General features: G+C 41.9%; 1 protein-coding gene across 6 annotated transcripts in view; it reads left to right on the forward strand.

Moving 5' to 3' along the window:
- Positions 1–21,869, forward strand: part of phka1a (phosphorylase kinase, alpha 1a (muscle)) — a 116,711-nt gene that overhangs the window by 22,188 nt on the left and 72,654 nt on the right. For 5 of the 6 annotated variants that reach the window (XM_041195230.1, XM_041195231.1, XM_041195233.1 and 2 more), the window contains exons 8-12: positions 951–1,097; positions 11,584–11,637; positions 13,764–13,886; positions 15,731–15,826; positions 21,645–21,752. In XM_041195230.1, coding sequence (XP_041051164.1) covers positions 951–1,097; positions 11,584–11,637; positions 13,764–13,886; positions 15,731–15,826; positions 21,645–21,752 — 528 coding nt within the window. The remainder of the gene's footprint in view (positions 1–950; positions 1,098–11,583; positions 11,638–13,763; positions 13,887–15,730; positions 15,827–21,644; positions 21,753–21,869) is intronic. The other variant, XM_041195235.1, reaches the window with a different exon arrangement.

Here is a 21,869-nt window from a genome sequence, read left to right on the forward strand (position 1 = left end):
AAGGCAGCAGAGAAATTGTGAAGGATGAGGAGGAATAGTTTGCCATGTTCACATCATATAGGGTATTATTTTTGGCTTTGATCATAGAATGGTTACAGCACAGAAGGGAGCCATTTGGCCCATCATGTCTGTGCAAAAGCAACTCACCTAGTCCAACTCCCTGACTTTTTATAAAAGCAAAATACTGCGGATGCTGGGGATCTGAAATAAAAACAGAAAGTGCTGGAAAAACACAACAGATCTGGCAGTACCTGTGGAGAGAGAATATTTTGAGTCTAATATAACTTAACTTTGGAACCGAAGACTTTTCCCTGTGCTACTGCAAATTTTGTCTTTTCAGATAATAATCCAGATTCCTTTTGAAGGCCTCGATCGAATCTGCTTCCACCACACTCTCAGGCAATGCATTCCAGATCTTAATCATTCGCTGCGTATTCATTTTATTCCTCATGTCATTATTGCTTTTACATCCACGTGGTGGTCAGAGAGATCCTTGGTTTAATGTCTCATCCGAAAGACAGGACCTTCAGCACTGCAGGCCTCCCTCAACATTATACTGAAGTGTCAAATTGGGTTATGATGTGCCCAAGTGTCTGGAGTGAGACTTAAACCTACAACCTTCTTGTTCCAAGGTGAAAGTGCCATCACTGAATCAAGGTCTAGAGCATTACAAATATATCTTGAGGTCTATATATCAATATCAATAGGTTTTAATTTTTTCCTTGATTCAGTTATCTGCTACATAACTTCAGTATGTTTTGCTTATTCATGGCAATGATTGAGCAACCGTTTAGTTTAGGGTGTGGTGAAAGCCAGGTAATAATCGCAAATTGTATTCCTGGCTCCAGACTATCAGCAATTACACAGTTGTTATTTATTTCCATGCATGAACGTAATAATTGTTTTGTTTCAATATTTTTGCTGATGAAAATGTGTGTGTTTTATTTCAGTCTATTCTACATTCAATGTTACCTAGGGCATCAACATCCAAAGAGATCGATGCTGGTCTCCTCTCCGTCATCTCCTACCCAGCTTTTGCAGTCGAGAATATTGAACTTGTAGAGTTAACTAAACAAGAGATCATTACAAAGCTTCAGGTAGGTCTTTTTCCCAGTTTGCTCCCTCTTCTGTTAAGACTGACTTGTGCTGGGGTACAATTCCATAGAAGCTAGCAGCTTTCTGATAGCATTCTAAGTGGCCATTCTTTCATAGCCTCGATATTCAGCATCAGTGTATGGTTTGACAATGAGGCAAATTTTAGCTCAGTGCAATTTTGTCACTTGCACTCCCATTGTGGTATCAATCGTTAAGGGTAAAACCCTTGCTAATTATCTTGTTTCTTCTCCCGACCTGGGAGACACTTGGGTAAGTTGTAGTGGCACTATCACTATTCTGGCTGAGATGGGCTAACTCTTAGATACTAGGGATTGCTGCTTGCAGCTCGCTGGACTGCAGGGGTGGGGACCCCTCCAGCCATGAGCTGCATGTGGCCCGTTGCATTTTCAAAATCCAGCCCCACCCCACCCCACGTTCTGCACTCTGGGCCAAAAGCCGCCATGTCCTGATGCTTGAGCCTTGGCTGCAGTCACCAGAGGGCCCTGGCTGAGGGGAGAGAATGAGGCCTGAGGCCCAGGAACAGGAGTGCAGGGCAAGGATGGGAAGCCCCGGCTGCCAGACGGATGGTGAAGTATGAGTAATCTGGGGCAGGGGAGAAAGGGAGGAGGAAACCCGGCTTTGTCACCAGTTCATCCACTCTCTTCCTTCCAGCACCATTGGTGTCCCAGGACAGGGGCACAGCCCCTGTTTACTAAGGAAGAGGCCCAGACTACAGGAGCAGGTGCAGCCTCGGACTCGGAGTTGGCCAGAGTCACTGCCCTGCGCTGGTTTGGGGGTGAGTCAAAGTTGGAAAGGCAGGCAGGGTGGGAGTCGGAGGGAGAGGGTCAGGCAGGGTGGGAGTCGGAGGGAGAGGGTCAGGCAGGGTGGGAGTCGGAGGGAGAGGGTCAGGCAGGGTGGGAGTCGGAGGGGGAGGGTCAGGCAGGGTGGGAGTCGGAGGGGGAGGGGCAGGCAGTGTGGGAGTCGGAGGGGGAGGGGCAGGCAGGGTGACTGGAAAGAAAAGCCATTTGTGAGTTGCTATATCATCAGTGCCAGCATATATAACAAGGCTCATTAAGGAAGTGCAAACTCAGCCATTGCATTAAAGCAGTGGGTGAGATGAACATATCTGTATTCTCTCCTTAAAAAAAAGTTGGTTTCTCTTTGTATCTGACGCACGACTGATTTTGCCCACGTGTGAGTGGCATTTGATAAAAAGGTTCCCCAAACCTGCTGTATTGTGTTGATCAGCATTCTATAGGACAGTACGTTTGCCCACTGAACTCGTGGTCAACATGAACAAATTTGAAGCATAGCTTGAAAGAGGTTCTTACAGCATGAGATATTTTTGTAATGTAGGGATCTGTCCACAATATTTCACCTACCTGCAGCAGATCTTTATTGAAATTGGGACTTGTGGTATTACTGTTGTTGCTATGTCCAGAGTGGTTAGCCGTAGAGAACCTCTAGTAGCAAATTAGGATATAACGTTTTCCCAAAATGCTCAAATTTATTAATAAAAAGCATGTGCTGTCACTTGGTCCCAATTTCCTGCTTTATGGATCATTTTGTTTTGCATTACAGTCCTTCAATTGTCATTTTTTGAAAGGCATCTCTTGAAGTGAATGAATTAAAATTTTCTCATCACCAAAGTGCCTTCAGCTGATTCTTCTACTTTCCAATCCTGCTATCAGAACTGATAGAAGAGCTAAGATTAGGATCACAGTCAGAGAATTTTGGCTGCAAAAACACATTTTCCCATTGTGAAATTGTAGACCACAGGAATGCTGATCAAGTCTAGCTTGTTTCATTTATAACTCACTTCAGGGCTCATGAACCTGATCAAACTGACTGAGTTTGATTGGCGTTGACGTTTCGAGTCCTCAGGACCCTTCAACAGAACTAGGTGAATCCAAGGAAGGGGTGAAATATAAGCTGGTTTAAGGTGGTGGGGAGGGGGTGGGGGGGAGAGAAGTGAAGGGGGGTGGTGTGCGTGGTTGTAGGGACAACCAAGCAGTGATAGAAGCAGATCATCAAAAGATGTCACAGACAACAGAACAAAAGAACAAGGAGGTGTTGAAGTTGGTAATATATATCTAAACGAATGTGCTAATTAAGAATGGATGGTAGGGCACTCAAGGTATAGCTCTAGTGGGGGTGGGGGGAGCATAAAAGATTTAAAAATATTTAAAAATAATGGAAATAGGTGGGAAAAGAAAAATCTATATAATTTATTGGAAAAAACAAAAGGAAGGGGGAAGAAACAGAAAGGGGGTGGGGATGGAGGAGGAAGTTCAGGACCTAAAGTTGTTGAATTCAATATTCAGTCCGGAAGGCTGTAAAGTGCCTAGTCGGAAGATGAGGTGTTGTTCCTCCAGTTTGCGTTGGACTTCACTGGAACAATGCAGCAAGCCAAGGACAGACATGTGGGCAAGTGAGCAGGGTGGAGTGTTAAAATGGCAAGCGACAGGGAAGTTTGGGTCATTCTTGCGGACAGACCGCAGGTGTTCTGCAAAGCGGTCGCCCAGTTTACGTTTGGTCTCTCCAATGTAGAGGAGACCACATTGGGAGCAACGAATGCAGTAGACTAAGTTGGGGGAAATGCAAGTGAAGTGCTGCTTCACTTGAAAGGAGTGTTTGGGCCCTTGGACGGTGAGGAGAGAGGAAGTGAAGGGGCAGGTGTTACATCTTTTGCGTGGGCATGGGGTGGTGCCATAGGTGGGGGTGAGGAGTAGGCGGTGATGGAGGAGTGGATCAGGATGTCCCAGAGGGAACGATCCCTACGGAATGCCAACAGGGGGGGGTGAAGAGAAGATGTGTTTGGTGGTGGCATCATGCTGGAATTGGCGGAAATGGCGGAGGATGATCCTTTGAATGCGGAGGCTGGTGGGGTGATAAGTGAGGACAAGGGGGACCCTATCATGTTTCTGGGAGGGAAGAGAAGGCTTGAGGGCGGATGCGCGGGAGATGGGCTGGACACGGTTGAGGGCCCTGTCAATGGACGTGGGTGGAAAACCTCGGTTAAGGAAGAAGGAGGACATGTTAGAGGAACTGTTTTTGAATGTAGCATCATCGGAACAGATGCGACGGAGGCGAAGGAACTGAGAGAATGGGATGGAGTCCTTACAGGAAGCAGGGTGTGAGGAGCTGTAGTCAAGGTAGCTGTGGGAGACGGTAGGTTTGTAATGGATATTGGTGGACAGTCTATCACCAGAGATTGAGACAGAAAGGTCAAGGAAGGGAAGGGAAGTGTCAGAGATGGACCACGTGAAAATGATGGAGGGGTGTAGATTGGAAGCAACATTAATAAATTTTTCCAAGTCCCGACGAGAGCATGAAGCAGCACTGAAGTAATCATCGATGTACTGGAGAAAGAGTTGTGGAAGGGAGCTGGAGTAGGACTGGAACAAGGAATGTTCCACATACCCCATAAAGAGACAGGCATAACTGGGGCCCATGCGGGTACCCATAGCCACACCTTTTATTTGGAGGAAGTGAGAGGAGTTGAAGGAGAAATTGTTCAGTGTGAGAACAAGTTCAGCCAGACGGAGAAGAGTAGTGGTGGATGGGGATTGTTCGGGCCTCTGTTCGAGGAAGAAGCTAAGGGCCCTCAGACCATCCTGGTGGGGGATGGAGGTGTAGAGGGATTGGACGTCCATGGTGAAGAGGAAGCGGTTGGGGCCAGGAAACTGGAAATTGTTGATGTGACGTAAGGTGTCCGAGGAATCACAGATGTAGGTGGGCAGGGACTGGACAAGGGGAGAGAGAGGGGAGTCAAGATAATGAGAAATGAGTTCTGTGGGGCATAAGCAAGCTGACACAATCGGTCTACCGGGACAGTTCTGTTTGTGGATTTTGGGTAGGTGGTAGAAGCGGGCTGTCCGAGATTGGGTGACTATCAGGTTGGAAGCTGTGGGAGGAAGATCCCCAGAGGAGATGAGGTCAGTGACAGTCCTGGAAACAATGGCTTGATGTTCAGTGGTGGGGTCATGGTCCAGGGAGAGGTAGGAGGAAGTGTCTGCGAGTTGACGCTCAGCCTCCGCGAGGTAGAGGTCAGTGCGCCAGACAACAACAGCACCACCCTTGTCAGCGGGTTTGATGACAATGTCAGGGTTGGACCTGAGAGAATGGAGTGCAGTAAGTTCAGAGAGAGAGAGATTAGAATGGGTGAGAGGAGCAGAGAAATTGAGACGACTAATGTCGCGCTGACAGTTCTCAATGAAAAGATCAAGAGAAGGTAAGAATCCAGAGGGAGGGGTCCAGGTGGAGGGAGAATATTGGGTGAAAGGATCCGTTGAACGGGGAGCGGACTCCTGCCCAAAGAAGTGAGCCCGGAGACGAAGACGGCAGAAGAAGAGTTCAGCATCGTGCCGAGCCCGAAATTCTTTGAGGTAAGGGCCTAGGGGTATGAAACTAAGTCCTTTGCTGAGCACTGAACATTCAGCATCGGAGAGGGGAAGGTCAGGGGGTATAGTGTATACACGGCTGGGGCTGGGATTGGAAGATGGGGTGGGGACGGAGGGACACGCAGGGGTGGAGGGTCCTAGATGGGTGTTGGTGGTCTCCTCTACATTGGAGAGACCAAACGTAAACTGGGCGACCGCTTTGCAGAACACCTGCGGTCTGTCCGCAAGAATGACCCCAAACCTCCCTGTTGCTTGCCATTTTAACACTCCACCCTGCTCTCTTGCCCATATGTCTGTCCTTGGCTTGCTGCATTGTTCCAGTGAAGTCCAACGCAAACTGGAGGAACAACACCTCATCTTCCGACTAGGCACTTTACAGCCTTCCGGACTGAATATTGAATTCAACAACTTTAGGTCCTGAACTTCCTCCTCCATCCCCACTCCCTTTCTGTTTCTTCCCCCTTCCTTTTGTTTTTTCCAATAAATTATATAGATTTTTCTTTTCCCACCTATTTCCATTATTTTTAAATATTTTTAAATCTTTTATGCTCCTCCCACCCCCACTAGAGCTATACCTTGAGTGCCCTACCATCCATTCTTAATTAGCACATTCGTTTAGATAATATCACCAACTTCAACACAACTGTGTTCTTTTGTTCTGTTGTCTGTGACATCTTTTGATGATCTGCTTCTATCACTGCTTGGTTGTCCCTACAACCACACACACTATCCCCCTCCACTCCTCCCCGCCGCCGCCAACCCCCTCCCCCAACACCACCACCTTAAACCAGCTTATATTTCACCTCTTCCTTGGATTCACCTAGTTCTGTTGAGTCATGAGGACTCAAAACGTCAACTCTTTTCTTCTCCGCCGATGCTGCCAGACCTGCTGAGTTTTTCCAGGTAATTCTGTTTTTGTTTTGGATTTCCAGCATCCGCAGTTTTTTGTTTTTTATCTCTGAGTTTGATCAGGCTTAATTTCTGCTCCAAAAACAAACCTGTGATTTAATAGGAAATTGAATGCTCAATTGGTAACCTTAGTACCTGTGAAAATCTGACCTGGCAAGAAGTACCACACATCACAGAAAACTTCTAATTAATTTAAAATGTTAATTTTTATGTATTTTCCATTTAAAAAGGAATCCTGACTATGCTATGTATTTCAGTACAGTCCTCTGCTTGGTTACACCTGCACAGATCTCAGTACACCTCTTTCACAATGATATTCTGGAGTGAGGCAGAAAAACAAAAGTAATCATGTTAATGTCTCTCATTTGATAAAGTCTCCCATTACTTCTCTCCCCCGACTTTGAGCAGTCAGTAGTGTCCGTTTCCTTCTTGATACCCTGGTCCATTGTTCCATTACCCCAATACCATTACCCCTTCTCCAGGCACTTTCATATGCAAGATCAAGGTACAACTACTGTTCCCACCCTCTGTGTCTCTCTCTCTCTCTCTCTCTCTCTGTCTCTCTGATTCCCCCTCTGTCTCTGTCTCTCTCTCTCTCTGATTCCCACTCTCTGTTTATCTCTGTGATTCCTACTCTCTCTGTCTCTCCCTCTCTCTCCGATTCCCACTCTCTCTGTCTCTTGCACTTTCTCCGATCCCACTCTCTGTCTCTCTCCACCTACTGCCTTCCCTCTGTCTAGAGCCCCAAACGCTTCTTCAAGGTGAAACAGTGATATATTTGTACTCTATTTCGTATACAGTATTCGCTACTCACCATTGTGGTCTCAACATTTGGAAAATCAAAAGCAGATTGGATGATTGCTCTGTGGGATACATTCATTCAGTCCTTAAATGTGATCCTGAGCTTCTGATTGCTAACCAGAGGTCCCTCTCTGACCTCCCTATCCTCAGCTTCTTACACTATTCTTGTGAAAGCCAACAGAAGCTCGAGGATCAGCATTTTTTTTTATTCGGCACTTTACAGTTTTTCAGAGTCAACATTGAATTTAACAACTTTCAATCAGATCCACTGACCTACTGGATGGCGGATCCTGGTAATGGTTCTGCTGTTATCATCCACATCTCCAAGAGACCCATCTTTTGTTTCTTTACTTGTCCTATAAAAAACTCTTTTGCCTTCACTATACCATAACATATCATGCTTAATCTGTATCCTGCTATTTAATGTCATATTGTGTAGGGTTCTTGGTACTGTTATAGATTATTTCACAACCCTGTTACCTTTCTTTTCCAATTTTTTTTCTGCTTTCCCATTCCTCCTCTCCTGAAAGCATTGACACCTGTTTGTGTGGATTGTTGCTCTCTAGTGACTCACTGTTCTATATGAGGCGAGATGGTGGTGTTATGGTAATGTCACTGAACTCGTATTCCAGAGGCCCAGACTAATGCCCCAGGGACATGGGTTTGAATCCCACCGTGGCAGCTGGTAGAATTTAAATTCAATTAATAAATCTGGAATTGTAATGGCGACCATGAAACTATCATTGATTGTTGTAAAACCCCATCTGGTTCACTAATGTCCTTTAGGGAAAGAAATCTGCAATCCTTACCTAGTCTTGCCTACTCCGGATCAACAGCAATGTGGTTGACTCTTAGCTGCCCTCTGAAATAGCCTAGTTAGCCACTCAGTTCAAGGGCAAATAGGGATGAGCAACAAATGCTGCCAGCGACATCCACATCCCATGAAAGAATAAAGAATGTTGCTAGATTATTTTAACATAGAGAGCATGTAACAACATAGAAATACAGGTTACTGTAACTAATGAGTTTAAGTGTAAAATATTGATCTGTTATTACCTCTGTCGCTGATGGTCCCAAAGTATTTCACTGTATTTTTTGTTTTAATTTCATATCTGCTGGATTTGCAGTTTGTCAATTTTTCCCTATCCTGTATTTTTCCATTTTTTATTTCTGTGGACTAATGCAAAATTACCTTAGCCATGTCCTCTGTCTTCATGCATAGATCCTGTGTATGATTCTTAATTGGCCTCACCCCTTCTTTACTACCCTGTTACTATATATGTGTCTAGAGAAGGCTTTTGGATTCCATTTTGTTAGCTGCCAGATTCTTCTCATACTCTCTTTGCTTTTCTAATTTCCTTTTTCACTTGCCTTCTGAGATTTCTGTATTCAGCCTGGTTCTCACACCCTTTTTCGTTCCTTTTACTCTCTATCTCTTTCGTCATCTAGGGAGCTCTAGCTCACTTTGTCCTACCACTCCTGGGAATGTACCTCAACTGTACTTGAACCATATGCTCTTTAAAGGCAGCCCATTGTTTCATTACAGTTGCCTGCCATTCTTTGATTCCAGTTGGATTAGATCTGTTCTCACCCTGCTGAAATTGGCCCTCCAATTATGTATTTTTACTCTGAATTGTTTCCTGTCATTTATGATAGCTACCTTATGAGACTATGACCACTAAATGATCCCTTACAGATACTTGACCCACCTCATTCCCTGGAGCCAGGTCCAGCTATGCCACTTTTGTTGTTGGATTGGAAACATCCTGATCAAGAAAATTCGACTGGACACACTTCCTTCCTCTCTGAATATCCACCCTCTGTTCTTTACACTCTTACTATCCTAGTCTGTATGCGGATAATTAAAGTATCCCGATATCACTATGCTATAGTTTTAACAATTGTCCGTAGCTTCCCTGCAAATTTGCTCCTCTAGCTCTTTGCCACTAGCTGGTAGTCTATAGAGTAAACCCATAGAGTAAAGGTATCTCTATTGTTCCTTAACTCTAACCACATAGATTCTGTCCTTAATCCCTCTGGGACATCTCTCTCTAGCAATATTGTAGTATTCACCTTAATCAAAACTGTAATCCCACCTTCTTCCTTTTTTCCCTGAACAGCTTGTATACAAGAATATTTGGTACCTAGTCCTGCCCTTTATTGGCCAGGTCTCTGTTATTGCCACAACATCACTTCTCATATGGCTATCTGCGTCCGCATCTTACCAACCTTATTTACCATGCTTCTTGTGTTTATCTGCATGCGCTGTAAACCTAATTCAGACCTTATTGCATTCCCTCTTACTCTGACCCCATTTATTTCTTACTCTAGTGTTATCTGTGTTTCCCTATCTTTGTGCAGCTTGTTTCTATTTTCTAATGTTCATATCCTGCTTCCCATTCCCCTGCCAACATCACTAGCAAACAACTTTGGTCCCAGCTCAGGTTGAAGTACAACTGGAATTGTTTGCACCTCCTACAGAACCAACCTCAATGTCCCAGGAATCTAAAGCCCTCCCTCCTGCACCAACTCTCCATGCATTCATCTGCTCAAACCTCATATTTTTATACTCCCTCGTGTGTGGCATTGCAAGTAATCTGGAGATTACTATCTTTTGGGGTCCTATTTGCTAGTTTCCTTCTTAGCTCCATTAAATCTGCCTGCGGGACCTCATCCCTCTTCCTCCCTAATGCGATTGGGTACTGATATAGATCACAGCCGTACAGTGTTTACCTTGCCCCCTCAAGTGTGCTCTGCAGCAGCCCAGTCATACTCTTCACCATGGTACCAGGGAGGCAACCATCTTGGAATCAAGTCTCCGACCACAGAAGCCACCAACTTAGAACTCCCTGTCGCAATTGCTTTCCCAATCTTCTTCCTGCCTCCCTGCATTGCTGAAACATCTCTGGTGCCATGGACTTGACTCTGGCTGTGGTTTCCCAGGGAACGAGCAGTATCTTGGAATTCTCATATAGATCAGGATGCAAATTCAACAGGACTGAGGTGTCCTGCCTTGCCTCTACCTAAACTGTTTACTTAGTTAATCAGATTAAATTATTGTTTAATTGAGCTATAAGTTCTATGTTAATTAGTTTGTGTAGTTTATTAATTTAATAGTAAGCTTGATTCCTAGCTTGAATTGGACATGCCTCCCTAGCTTAACAACAAAACTAAAACTGCAATACTCACCAATCAATCATCTGTCTGCAGAATCACAGAATTGTTACAGTGTAGAAGGAAGCTCTTCGGCCTGTCGTGTCTGCACTGGTTCTCAGAATGAATAATTCACCTAGTGCCATTCTCCGGCTTGCATCTCGTAACCTTGGCCATTCTTCCTTTTCAGATAACAGTCCAATTCCCTTTTGAATACCTTGATTGAACCTGCTTCTACCATGCTCCCAGGCAGTATAATCCAGACCCTAACCACCCGTTGCATGAAAAAGCCCTTTCTCATAAGTTTGCTTCTTTTGGCAATGAGTTTAAATCTGCCCTATTGCTCTCAATCCTTTCAAGAGTGGGAACAGTTTCTCACTATCTACTCTGTCCAGACCTTTTATGATTTTGAATACCCTTTATTAAATCTACTTCAGCCTTCCCCTCGTCAAGGAAAACAGTCCTAACTCCAATCTATCTTCATAACTGAAGTTCCTCATCCCTGGAAGCATTCTCTTGAATTGCTGTCCTGTGCGGTCAATCCTGTGACATTTTTGTTAATTTTGAAGGTCCGGTTCCCCATTGCTCTGGGGCCCCCGGCCTGCCCCCTCCCTCGCGCGCGCGCCCCCCCCCCCCCAACCCGCCATTCTGCCCCGTCCCTTGACAGCCTGCCCTCCCCCTCCCTCACCCTCACTGGCCTGCCCGCCCCATCCCCTCATTCGCTTGCCCCGCCCTGGCCTCACCCCCCCCCCGCCGCCCCAGCTTGCCCCCTATCACGATGTTTCTCTCACTTTGACTCCCAAATCACTTTCACTCTCTCCCTCCCTTGCTTCCAGCTCTCTCTCTCGCTTTTCCTGGCTCCCGGTTCTACTCGCTCTGGCAATCTCTTTTGCCTTGTTGCTGCCATCACCCAGATTAAGATCGGCCAAGTCAACACAATGGGAATATACTTGAAATCCTCTGGTTCTTTATGTGCACTTAGTACCATTTTCTTTAGGCTCTGGGGATAGTTCATTGCTTTCTGCTCAAACTTAGAAACCAATGACTGCGTAGTGCTGTTGTTGAAATTTACAGTAAATCAATTGCATTAAGTAAGAAATCAAGGTAGTTCTGTGAAAATCGCTGTTCAAAGGGAGGTTGAGTGATGCAGCTAATGATAGTTTGAATGTCAGCATTGATCACTTGCCCCTAACTGTTTTTGTGCTTGTCTCCATTACAACAGGGTCGGTATGGTTGCCGCCGGTTCCTTAGAGATGGTTACAAAACTCCAAAAGAGGTATAATAGCTTTCCTTTGAGGTTTTTTAAAACTATTTATTTTTCCAGCATTTATACATATTAAGTTATCTGTAACTTTGGGTGATTCATGTACACACATATACAAAAGTTAAGTATATTGGTCAGATTTTTGCGGTCAGTAGGGTAGTGATGGCACAAATCACTAAGCTCAAAGGAAGCTGTCCACGAAGATTTAGTGATCTCCTGTATCGTGGATTTCCCCTTTCCTGGCATTAATTTGAATCTAACACCAAGTTGAGGTGACTTCAGGTTTCCAGCGACAGTGATGTCATCCAACAGGGTAAGCAGCCAATCGCATGAAGAATTATCACAGACAATGAACCAGGAAATAAAATACATTGATTATCCTTTTTTTAAAATAAATTTTGCAAAGTGTGAAATGAAGATTGAGCTATATACATTAGAAGTTTAGATGTCATTAAAATTACATTTACAAATGAGTTTTTAATCATAATGGAACATTACACATATATAAAATATATGTAACATATATATATATATATATATATAAAGCCATAAGACATCACCATTTTAGAATTGTACATTTTGTCCTTATTTTTATAATCCTTCCATTTTTATTTTACTTTCATGGTTAAACCACAAATTATATAGTGGTTGGAGTTGTTTAGAATATGCATTTCTCAGCTGCATCGGCTGAGAAGGTGGGAAATGTAAAATAGCACCACCAATGTTGGAGTGATGCAATTATGTGACATTTACATGGGCAGTTTCCGTTACAAACCTAGAAGCGGAATGTGCACTTTGATGGAAGATTTTTAATATAAACAGATTGATACGTTCACAATAAAAAATGAAAGGCAAAATTTTTCGCTGAGCAGGCAGGTGTGCGCCTGACCCGCTCAAATGTGAAACAGCACGTGATGATATCCGGTGAGTGTCCTGACACAGGATATGTCGGTTGGCTGTTGTGCGCTAAACTCGGAAACATGCCTGCCAACAATTAAGAGGGCAATTAAGCCCATTAATGGCTCAATTAACAGAAATTTTTTGTTACCTGTCCAGCGTTATGATTGGTGGGTGGGCGAATTGGCCAGCTGGCCTCTGCATTTTTCAGGAAACCTCATCCACGGGCAGGTGAGGTTTCCGTGATAAATTAAAATAAATTTCTGTGGACAGCATTTTCATTACCTACGTTTTCAGGTGGCTGATTATGAAGCTTGGACACTTTTTTTCCGATTTCTGTGACCTTTAGTTTACGTCGTTCAGGTCTTCAGCCCCTTGAGGCAGCCCTCTGCCATCAGGGAGCTTTCTGTGAGCGCTCGCCTGCGCCCATGCTGACTTCAGCACTGGCCCTCCTCCCACCACCACCCCAGCAGCACTGAGCCTTTCAGCACATGCTTCAGGCTGGCTGGCCAGCCACTGTGAATTTGCAGTCAGCGGTCTGTTTTCCGGACCTGCTGACAGCACCTGCCCGCCCACTGAACTGAAAATTCTGCCCAAAGTTTTGCATGTCATGGGTTATTTCCCAGGTGGGCAAGTTATTATTCCAAACCCATTGACAATACTCCTTTCAGGCCATTAGGAGATATGCACAAATGGCCTAAGATTAAATTGCCCTCTTTAGGAAGAGGGAATAATTAACTTCCAACCAGCACCCTCCTTCGATAGTTCAACTGAGATCAGGAGATTCTCATTCATGGAGTCACTGATGTGAACCTCCACTTTACCAATCTGATGCATTACAGGGATAAAAGCAAAAAACTGCGGATGCTGGGAATCCAAAACAAAAACAAAAATACCTGGAAAAACTCAGTAGGTCTGGCTGCATCTGCGGATAAGAGCACAGTTAACATTTCACCTCTCTTCTATGTTTACTTAGTTCTGTTGAAGGGTCATTCGGACTTGAAACGTTAACTGTGCTCCTCTCCGCAGATGCTGCCAGACCTGCTGAGTTTTTCCAGGTATTTTTGTTTTTCTGATGCATTACAGGAATTGCTTTGCTCAAGGGTATAGAGCAAGAAACAGCTAGCTTCCACTTTTTGAACAGCTAGCTTGGTTCATGCATTGTGTATCATCACTATTTGGGTAGAATTATTTCGTTTCCACTACCTTAGCTAAAAATATTCACCTTGATTTGTTTTTAGGACCCTACCAGGCTTTATTATGAACCTGCAGAACTGAAGTTTTTTGAGAACCTAGAATGTGAATGGCCTTTGTTCTGGACATATATGATACTTGATGGCTTGCTTAATAAGAATACACAGCAGGTAAAAGAAACTGTGAAGTAAATTAACTTAAAATATGTCAATCAAAATATGATTCACTCTCAGACATTAAATTTTAGGGGCAATACCTAAACAGTCTTTGTTTATTTCCACTAAGGCTTGATGAATTGTCAGTTCCTGTGATGCAGCTAAAGTATTTTATAATTGGGACATCTTGTTGCCCTGCAGGTGTCTGCCTTAGGCAGCACTTTCACTTCTGAGTCAAAAACTTGTGGGTTCAAGATCCACTCCAGAGATTTGGATGCAGAATCTAGACTGACATTCATTGCTGAATTGAGTTTTTGTTGTGTTGTTGAAGGTGCTTGTCTTTCAAACAAGATTTGAAACTAAGGTTTCATCTACCCTCACAGGTGAATATAACATATCCTAAGGCACTATTTGAATAAGTATCCTGGATTATAAGTAAAACTTATCCCTCAAATATCCTTCTCCAATATCTCCCCCAAAAAAAGATTATTTCATTGCTGTTTGCTGTATGCAGATTGGCTAGTGCATTTTGCTAAGTTACAAGAGTGATTATTCTTCAAAACTACTTCATTGAATGTGAAAATGCTTTAGAACATCCCGGGGCCATGAATGTTGCTTTATAAATGCAAGTTATTTACCTATTTCTCAATATACCTTACAAATCTTTATGAAGCAACCCATTTAACAATAGTGGCATGACTGCCAATGTTGTTGGCTTGCCTGCAATAACTTGAGTTGGGTCCAAAACAGTTAGCTTTGTCTTGGACAGATTAGAGAACTTAAGGGCACACTGTTAAAGTATTATCATAGGTTTTTGTTGAAGTGATTGTTTGCAATTTTTCACAAAATTAATCAACTGACTGAAAATAGCTGTCAGTCCTTGCATTGTGTATTTCACATATCTGTAACTTTGTTGTATGATTATGTAATTCATAAACCTTAATTAAACAAACATTATTGCATTGGCCATTAGTGTATTTGAACATGTACTTAATTTCCTATTAGTATTAAGAACCAATAGTTGATCTCATATAGTGTTTCTCAATGCTCTTTTGTGAGGAAGTGGATTATTGCAGTATTAATTACAGTAGGTGAAACAGTGTGATATGTTGGTTGGGTGGGGGAGTTATTTAGATTGTAATTATTTGTGAGGGGTAGAAGCAATTAAGTGGGTTGGGCAAATGAAAATTGACTGTAGTGAATGTTGAGAAGGAAGCTTAAAATACAAGAATTATATCATGAATGGAAGTAGCTTAGTGCTGTGGATCATCAGAGGAATTTGGGAACGCAGGTTCATAAAACATCAAAAATAACACCTTGGTAAGATGAGATTGAAAAATAAAATAAATTAAGTTCCAGGTTTTACAAGATCTATAAAATATAAAAGTGAATAGCAAATGATGAGCCTACATAAAAGTGTAGCAAGACCTCAGTTAGAGGATTGTGTGGGCACCACACTTAGAGGAAGGGTATTAGACTTTAGAGAGGGTATAACACAGATTCACCATCATCCTGCCTTGTGTGAGAAAATACAAATAAAATGAAGACTGGCTTGGAAATTTAATTTTTCCACCTTTTCTGTTGTATTATTCTATGATCTGATGTTTAGAGCAATGCAAATCAGAGTGATAGTGAAATATTAACATTATGAACGGTAGAAACTACATGATAAATAAAAACAGAATTTTCTGTAGTTGACGGTCAAGAACAAGGGGCCCTACATGTAAGAATAAATGTAGATCAGCCAAGCATTTTTTTGCAAGGATAGGACCAGTGTTTATCACACAATCTCCTATCAGTGAACATCTATGACTTGGAAAAGAACTATACTTGTTCTTTTGTGTTTTTTCTCATTAAAGGTTGAAGAGTACAGGGAAGCCCTGGATGGAATTCTTGTCAAGCAGGAGGGTGGAATACGTTTACTACCTGAACTTTATAGTGTTCCAGCTGATAAGGTAATTTTAAAATACTTCCTAATGGGTGCAGGATATCTAATAGGACTATAGAAACAAGAGCAGGCCACTCAGCCTGTTGAGCCTCCTCTGCCATTCAGTTAGATCATTGCTGATCATCTACCTCAACACACTTTCCCTTGCCATTTTCATATCCCTTCATGTCATTAGTCTCCAGAAATCTATTGACTTCTGTTTTGAAATGCTCAATTATTGAACTTCCACGGCCCTCTGGGATAGAGAATTCCAAAGATCGATCTGAGTGAAGAAATTGCTTCTCATCTCAGCCTTAAATGGCCTACCCCTTATCCTGAGATTATGTTCGCTGGTTTTAGACTCACTAGACAGGGGAAACATCTTATCTACATTTATGCTGTCATGCCCTGTAAGAATTTTCTAAGTTTCAATGAGCTCTTTATTCTTCCAAATTCAAGAGAATACAGACCCAGTCTCCCCAATCTCTCCTCTGAAGACAATCCTACTATCCCAGGGATTAATCTGGTGAACCTCCACTGCACTCCCTCTATGGCAAGTATAACCCTACTTAGATAATGGAACTGAAACTGTACATAATACTCCAGTACAGTCTCACCCTATACAATTGCAGCAAGACATCTTTATTTCTGTACTCAAATCCCCTTGCAATGAAGGCCAACATACTATTTGCCTTCCTAATTGCTTGCTGCACCTGCATGCTAGCTTTTAGTGACTCATGAACAAGGGCACCCAAGTCCCTTTGGATACCCGCACATCCCAACCTCTCACCATTTAGGAAATATTCTGCCTTCGTGTTTTTTCTACCAAAGTGAATAACTTCACATTATATTCCATCTACCATGTTCTAGCCTATTCACTTAGCCTGTCCAAGTCCTTCTGAAGCTTCCTTCCATCCTCCTCACAATTTACACTCCCACCCAGTTAGGTGTCATCAGCAAATTTGGAAATATTGCAATTAGTCTCCACATCCAAATCATTTATATAGTTTGTGGACAACTATGGATCTGGCACTGATCCTTGCAGTATCCCACTAGTAACAGCCTGCCATCCTGAGAATGATCCATTTATTCCTGCTTTCTGTCTGTTAACCAATTCTCAATCCTGTTATGGCATGGCTTATCCCAATGGGAAACTTGAAATAGCTGCCAAAACGTTTTTTGCAATTTGTATAGTACGAGGAAAGGTTCTAAAATCAGGAAATGATGTCCCCGACTACTTGTGATGATTTTATAGTAAAGTAAACATTTATTAAAAGAATAAAGGAAAAAAAATACAATTGCCTTTAAACACAAGAATGGCTTCACACAATAAGCAGTACTTCAAAACAGTTCCATAGATCTAATCATAACTACCCTCAGAGCTAACCTTTCCCTTTTCTGTTCAACTATTCTTATAGGTTTTAAAATCTATAGAATTCCAGTCATTTTTACCACACCGTGCCATTTTCCCTTGGGGTGTCCTCTGAGGCTGACAGCAACTGGGTTTTCAGGCCTGGCATTGTTCACACTGCCCTCTTGGAGTTTTGCCCAGCTATCCTGCTGTCTCCTGGGAGATCTGACCAGCTATCCTGCTGTCTTCTGGGAGATCTGACAAGCTACCCCCTTACATAGGCTTCAGTATTTCCTTAAATGCGTTCCTTCCCTTTGATCTCTCTATTGTTTCAACCAGTTTCTTCAGAAATGCTTTCTTTCCAAAATTGACTAAATTGTTCTTTACTTTAGCCCTTAGACTTATAAAAACAAACTTAACCTACCTTTACCTTACATCTTTTACAACCTGCATATATCCCCTTTTGACCCAAAACAACTTGATTCAAAAACATTCCTGTTATTGCTTTATGAAAAACCCTGATTGAAGTACCTCTTGGTTTATTAACATATCAAAACCACTTCTTACTGTTAGACCCTTACAGTCACTCTAGCTCTTAATCCAATTACAGCCTTACTTCTGGTACATAAGAAAATATGCCAGGGTTATTACCAGAAGAAAAATATTACAATTTCTTGTTTACTTGACAATCCATACTGGTATATTTTCCCCCAATCCCATGCGCTCTAATTTAATTTACAAACCACCTGTGTCGGACCTTATCAAAAGCCTTCTGAAAATCCAAATGTACCACATTCATTGCTTCTCCTATCAATGCTACAAGTAATACCCTCAAAAAACTCAGTTTGTCAAACATGATTTCCCTATCATAAATCCATGTTGACTGTGCCCAATGTTACCATTCTTCTCTAAATATCCAGTTATCATAACCTTTTTAATAGATTCTAACATTTTCACTGCTACTGACATCAACTGAACAGGCTTGTAGTTCTCCATTCTCCCTCTTCCTCCCTTCTTAAACAGTGGGGTTACATTTGCTACTTTCCAGTCTGCAGAAAATCTATAGGATTTTGAAAGATAACCACCAATGCATCCACTATCTCTCTAGCCACCTCCTTCAACACTCTGGGATGAAGCTCTTCAGGTCCAGGGGATTTACTAACCTTCAATTCATTTAACTTTTCAAGTACTACCTTTTTACTAATACTAATTTCTTTTAGTTCTTCAGTTTCACTAGTCCCTTGGTCACCTAGTATTTCTGGAAAATTTTCTGTATCTTCTTAGAGACAGATGCAAAGCAACTGTTTAGTTTTTCTGACATTCCCTGCTCTCCACTATAAATTCTCCTCTTCCTACATGCAATGGGCCCACATTTGTTCCAGCTAATCTTTCCATTTCACAAACCTGAAGAAGCTTTTACAGGCCACCTTTATGTTCCTCGCTAGTTTGCATTTATATTTTCTTCTCCCTTTCTTAATCAGTTTCTTGATCCTGCTTTGCTGAGTTCTATATTGCTCCCAATCCTTGAGCTTACCATTTTTTCGGGCATCCTTATAAGCTACTTCCTTTGATCTAATGCAATCTTTAACTTCTTTCATTAACCACAATTGATTTATCTTTTCCTTGGGTGTTTGTGCCTTAGAGGAATGTATATTTGTTACAGACCATGAAGTATTTCTTTAAATATGAGCCATTGCCTGTCTACCATCAAATTTTTGTGTATTTTCCTAATCCATCGTAACCAACTTGCCCTTCGTACCTTCATAATTTCCTTTCTTCAGATTTAAGACCCTAGTTTCAGAATGAACTGTATTGCATTCAAGCTTAATGCAAAATTCTATCATATTATGGTTGCTATTTCCCAAAAGCTCCTTTTACAGCAAGGTAAGTTAGCCCTTTCTCATTACATAACACTAAATCCAAAATAACCTGATGCCTAATTGGCTCCTCAATGTATTGCACCAGAAAGCCACTTCATACACACTCCAGGAATTCCTCCTCCACAGCATTAATGCTGATTTGGTTAACCCAGCCTATGTGTAAATTGAAGTCACCCATTATTACTGTATTGCCCATGTTACATGCATCTCTAATTTCCTGATTTATGCCATGCCCAACATTAGCACTACAGTTTGGTGGCCTATAAAAAAAAATCTCCCACCATTGTTTGCTGCCCCTTGCTGTTTCTTAGCTTCACCTAAACTGATTCCACATCTTGATCCTTTGATCTAAGATCCTCTCTTACTAACATACAGATCTTGTCCCTTTATTAAGAGTATTACTCCGTTACCTATCCCTCCTAAACGCCTTGGATATTCAGTCTCTAATCTTGGTCACCCTGTAGTTATGTCTCGGTAATGGCAATTAAATCCTACCCATTTGTTTCAATTTGTCCATTCAAGCTATCAACATTTTTATGAATGCTACATGCATTCAGATAGAGTGCCTTTACTTCTGCTTGTTTAACGTTATTTTCTATTCTGATCCTATTTGATGCTTGCCTATGCTCCATCTGTCTTTAATTTTGCTTTCTACTTTACTACTTCCTTTTATCAGTTTTACTTCCCTCGAATCTGAGATCCGTCTTGGGTTTCCATCCCTCTGCCAATTTAGTTTAATCAAATTTTGCAAATTGAATCCCATCCAAATTGGGTGACATTAAGAATATCTCACTTACCAAGTGATTTTAAAAATACCTTTGTTACCAATTTGCCTCCTGTCACAATGCTGTTTGCCAGAGTAGCCATCTAATGTACACTCTTTCCTTGTGTTGGGATGCCAAGCCCCTGCCTGATAGCTTCCCTGAAAACACATTAACTTGGTATTGGAAATGCAGTGTAGAAATACCAGTCCAATCTATAGCACAGTGTGTTAGACATTTGCTTTATCTAATTATGGCATGCTTTCTATTGACTCATCTATCTTTCATCTGCCTCATGCTGTAAGTAAATCCTGTTGTTAATGGTGACTTTGGTAGAGACAAAGCTGAAGTGTTACAACTATTCAGTCGGTACTGCAGAGAAACTCTCATGTTGCAACAAACTGTTTCTCTGGCAATGGCCAATAAATATCTGAGAGATTGATTTGATGCACCTCTGTTGCTGAATAGAACACTGTTATCTAGGAATCTTGGCCAATCATTGGTCTGCCTCCTTTCACTAAACTCTTAATAGTCTAAGTAAAATCCTTGTCCTCACAGCAAGCCATCTCACCCTAATTTAGAGTCATACCACCCAGTACACTATCTGTTTCCCCATTGTCATACCAGAAAACCACACACCAAGCAATTCTCATATAAAATATTACACTGATTTTTTTTGATACTTCTGTTGTATCAAAAAAATGTTTTGTATTTACAAAGACATTAGTTTTTGTTACTGTGCATGCTACTTGTGATCACATGAGTTTTTATGTGCGTTATTCTGAAAGTTTCTACAGGTGCTTAGGGCTTAATGTTTAAGGCGTAGAAAGTGGGACATGATTTATTTGAGTGAAGCTGATTTTTAACTCCTTCGTATCAGCTTCTAATGTGCATGTCCCAATCTTTTTATTCTACTCTCTGTAAAATAGTCAGAAAGGGTAGAAAAGATAATCACATTTTTTTTCCTGGTTTGCTGTCTGAGAATACTTCAGTGTGATTGGCTGCTTAACCTGCATGCTGACATCACTGTTGTTGGACGCTTGGAGAAACTCTTCAGCGGCGACAGATTCAAATTAACGTCAGGAAAAGAGAAATCCACACTGCAAAGATTGTAAGTTCCTTTTGGGCAGCTTCTACAAAGGCCAGCAGCAAGTGCCATTGTTTTGCTGCTGACTGCAAAATCCAGGCCCATGTTAATTGTCTGATTTTTAATGGAAGCTATCATTTTCTTTTCTCTATATTACGCTCACTTTTCATGCTTCATCTCATCCACCAGCTCAATTATTTTGGGCAGAAGTTGCCTGTAATACATGCAGAAACCTTAGTTTTATATTTCCTCACCCGTAAGAATTCTATTTAATATTTCTAACTTTTATTTGATATATTTTACTGTCGTCTTTCCACCAATCAAATGTCCTTTGCTTTCGATGCTTCCATACAGATGCAAACGTAATGATACAGGTAATTGAGAACATAAACCAGAAAGTGGAGCAGTTGGGCAGCAAATCAATTGTGAGATCGGGGTGCAGTAAAGTGATTTAATAGACTTGGTTTTAGAGAAGATATGAGTTCCCATGTGTTTCATGTATCTATCAATCCTTGGACTTTGAAAGCAAGTTAGTTAATAAACTATTATTTCTTAATTCTAATGGATTGTCTAACAATGTGGCCGATAGTTGTCAGGTTACTGGATTCTTGCCTTTCTATTTTAATCTAATGTTGTTTGAGTGATTTTTTTTTTTTGGTGGGTTGGGGGGTTAACTTTTTCTTTACAAAGCTGTACCACCTCTGCAATTTCTATCAAGTTAGAAAATGCTGCAAAATTGGTAACTGTTGTATCGTTTTGTTTTCCAGACGGATGAAGAGTGCCAAAATCCACATACTGTCAATAGGACCCCAATGGGCAAGTTACCACATATGTGGGGGCAATCCTTGTACATCCTAGGAAGTCTTGTGGCAGAGGTAACTGTCACAATTGTAAAAGAATGCTATGTTTAAAAGTAATAATTCCTTGACCAGGTGCTTTAAGATTGTTTTCACAATGTATGTACCTGTCCACCCATTCAGTTTTGTGATTAG

This window comes from Carcharodon carcharias, chromosome 9 (genome assembly GCF_017639515.1).
Source record: "Carcharodon carcharias isolate sCarCar2 chromosome 9, sCarCar2.pri, whole genome shotgun sequence".
NCBI lineage: Eukaryota > Metazoa > Chordata > Chondrichthyes > Lamniformes > Lamnidae > Carcharodon > Carcharodon carcharias.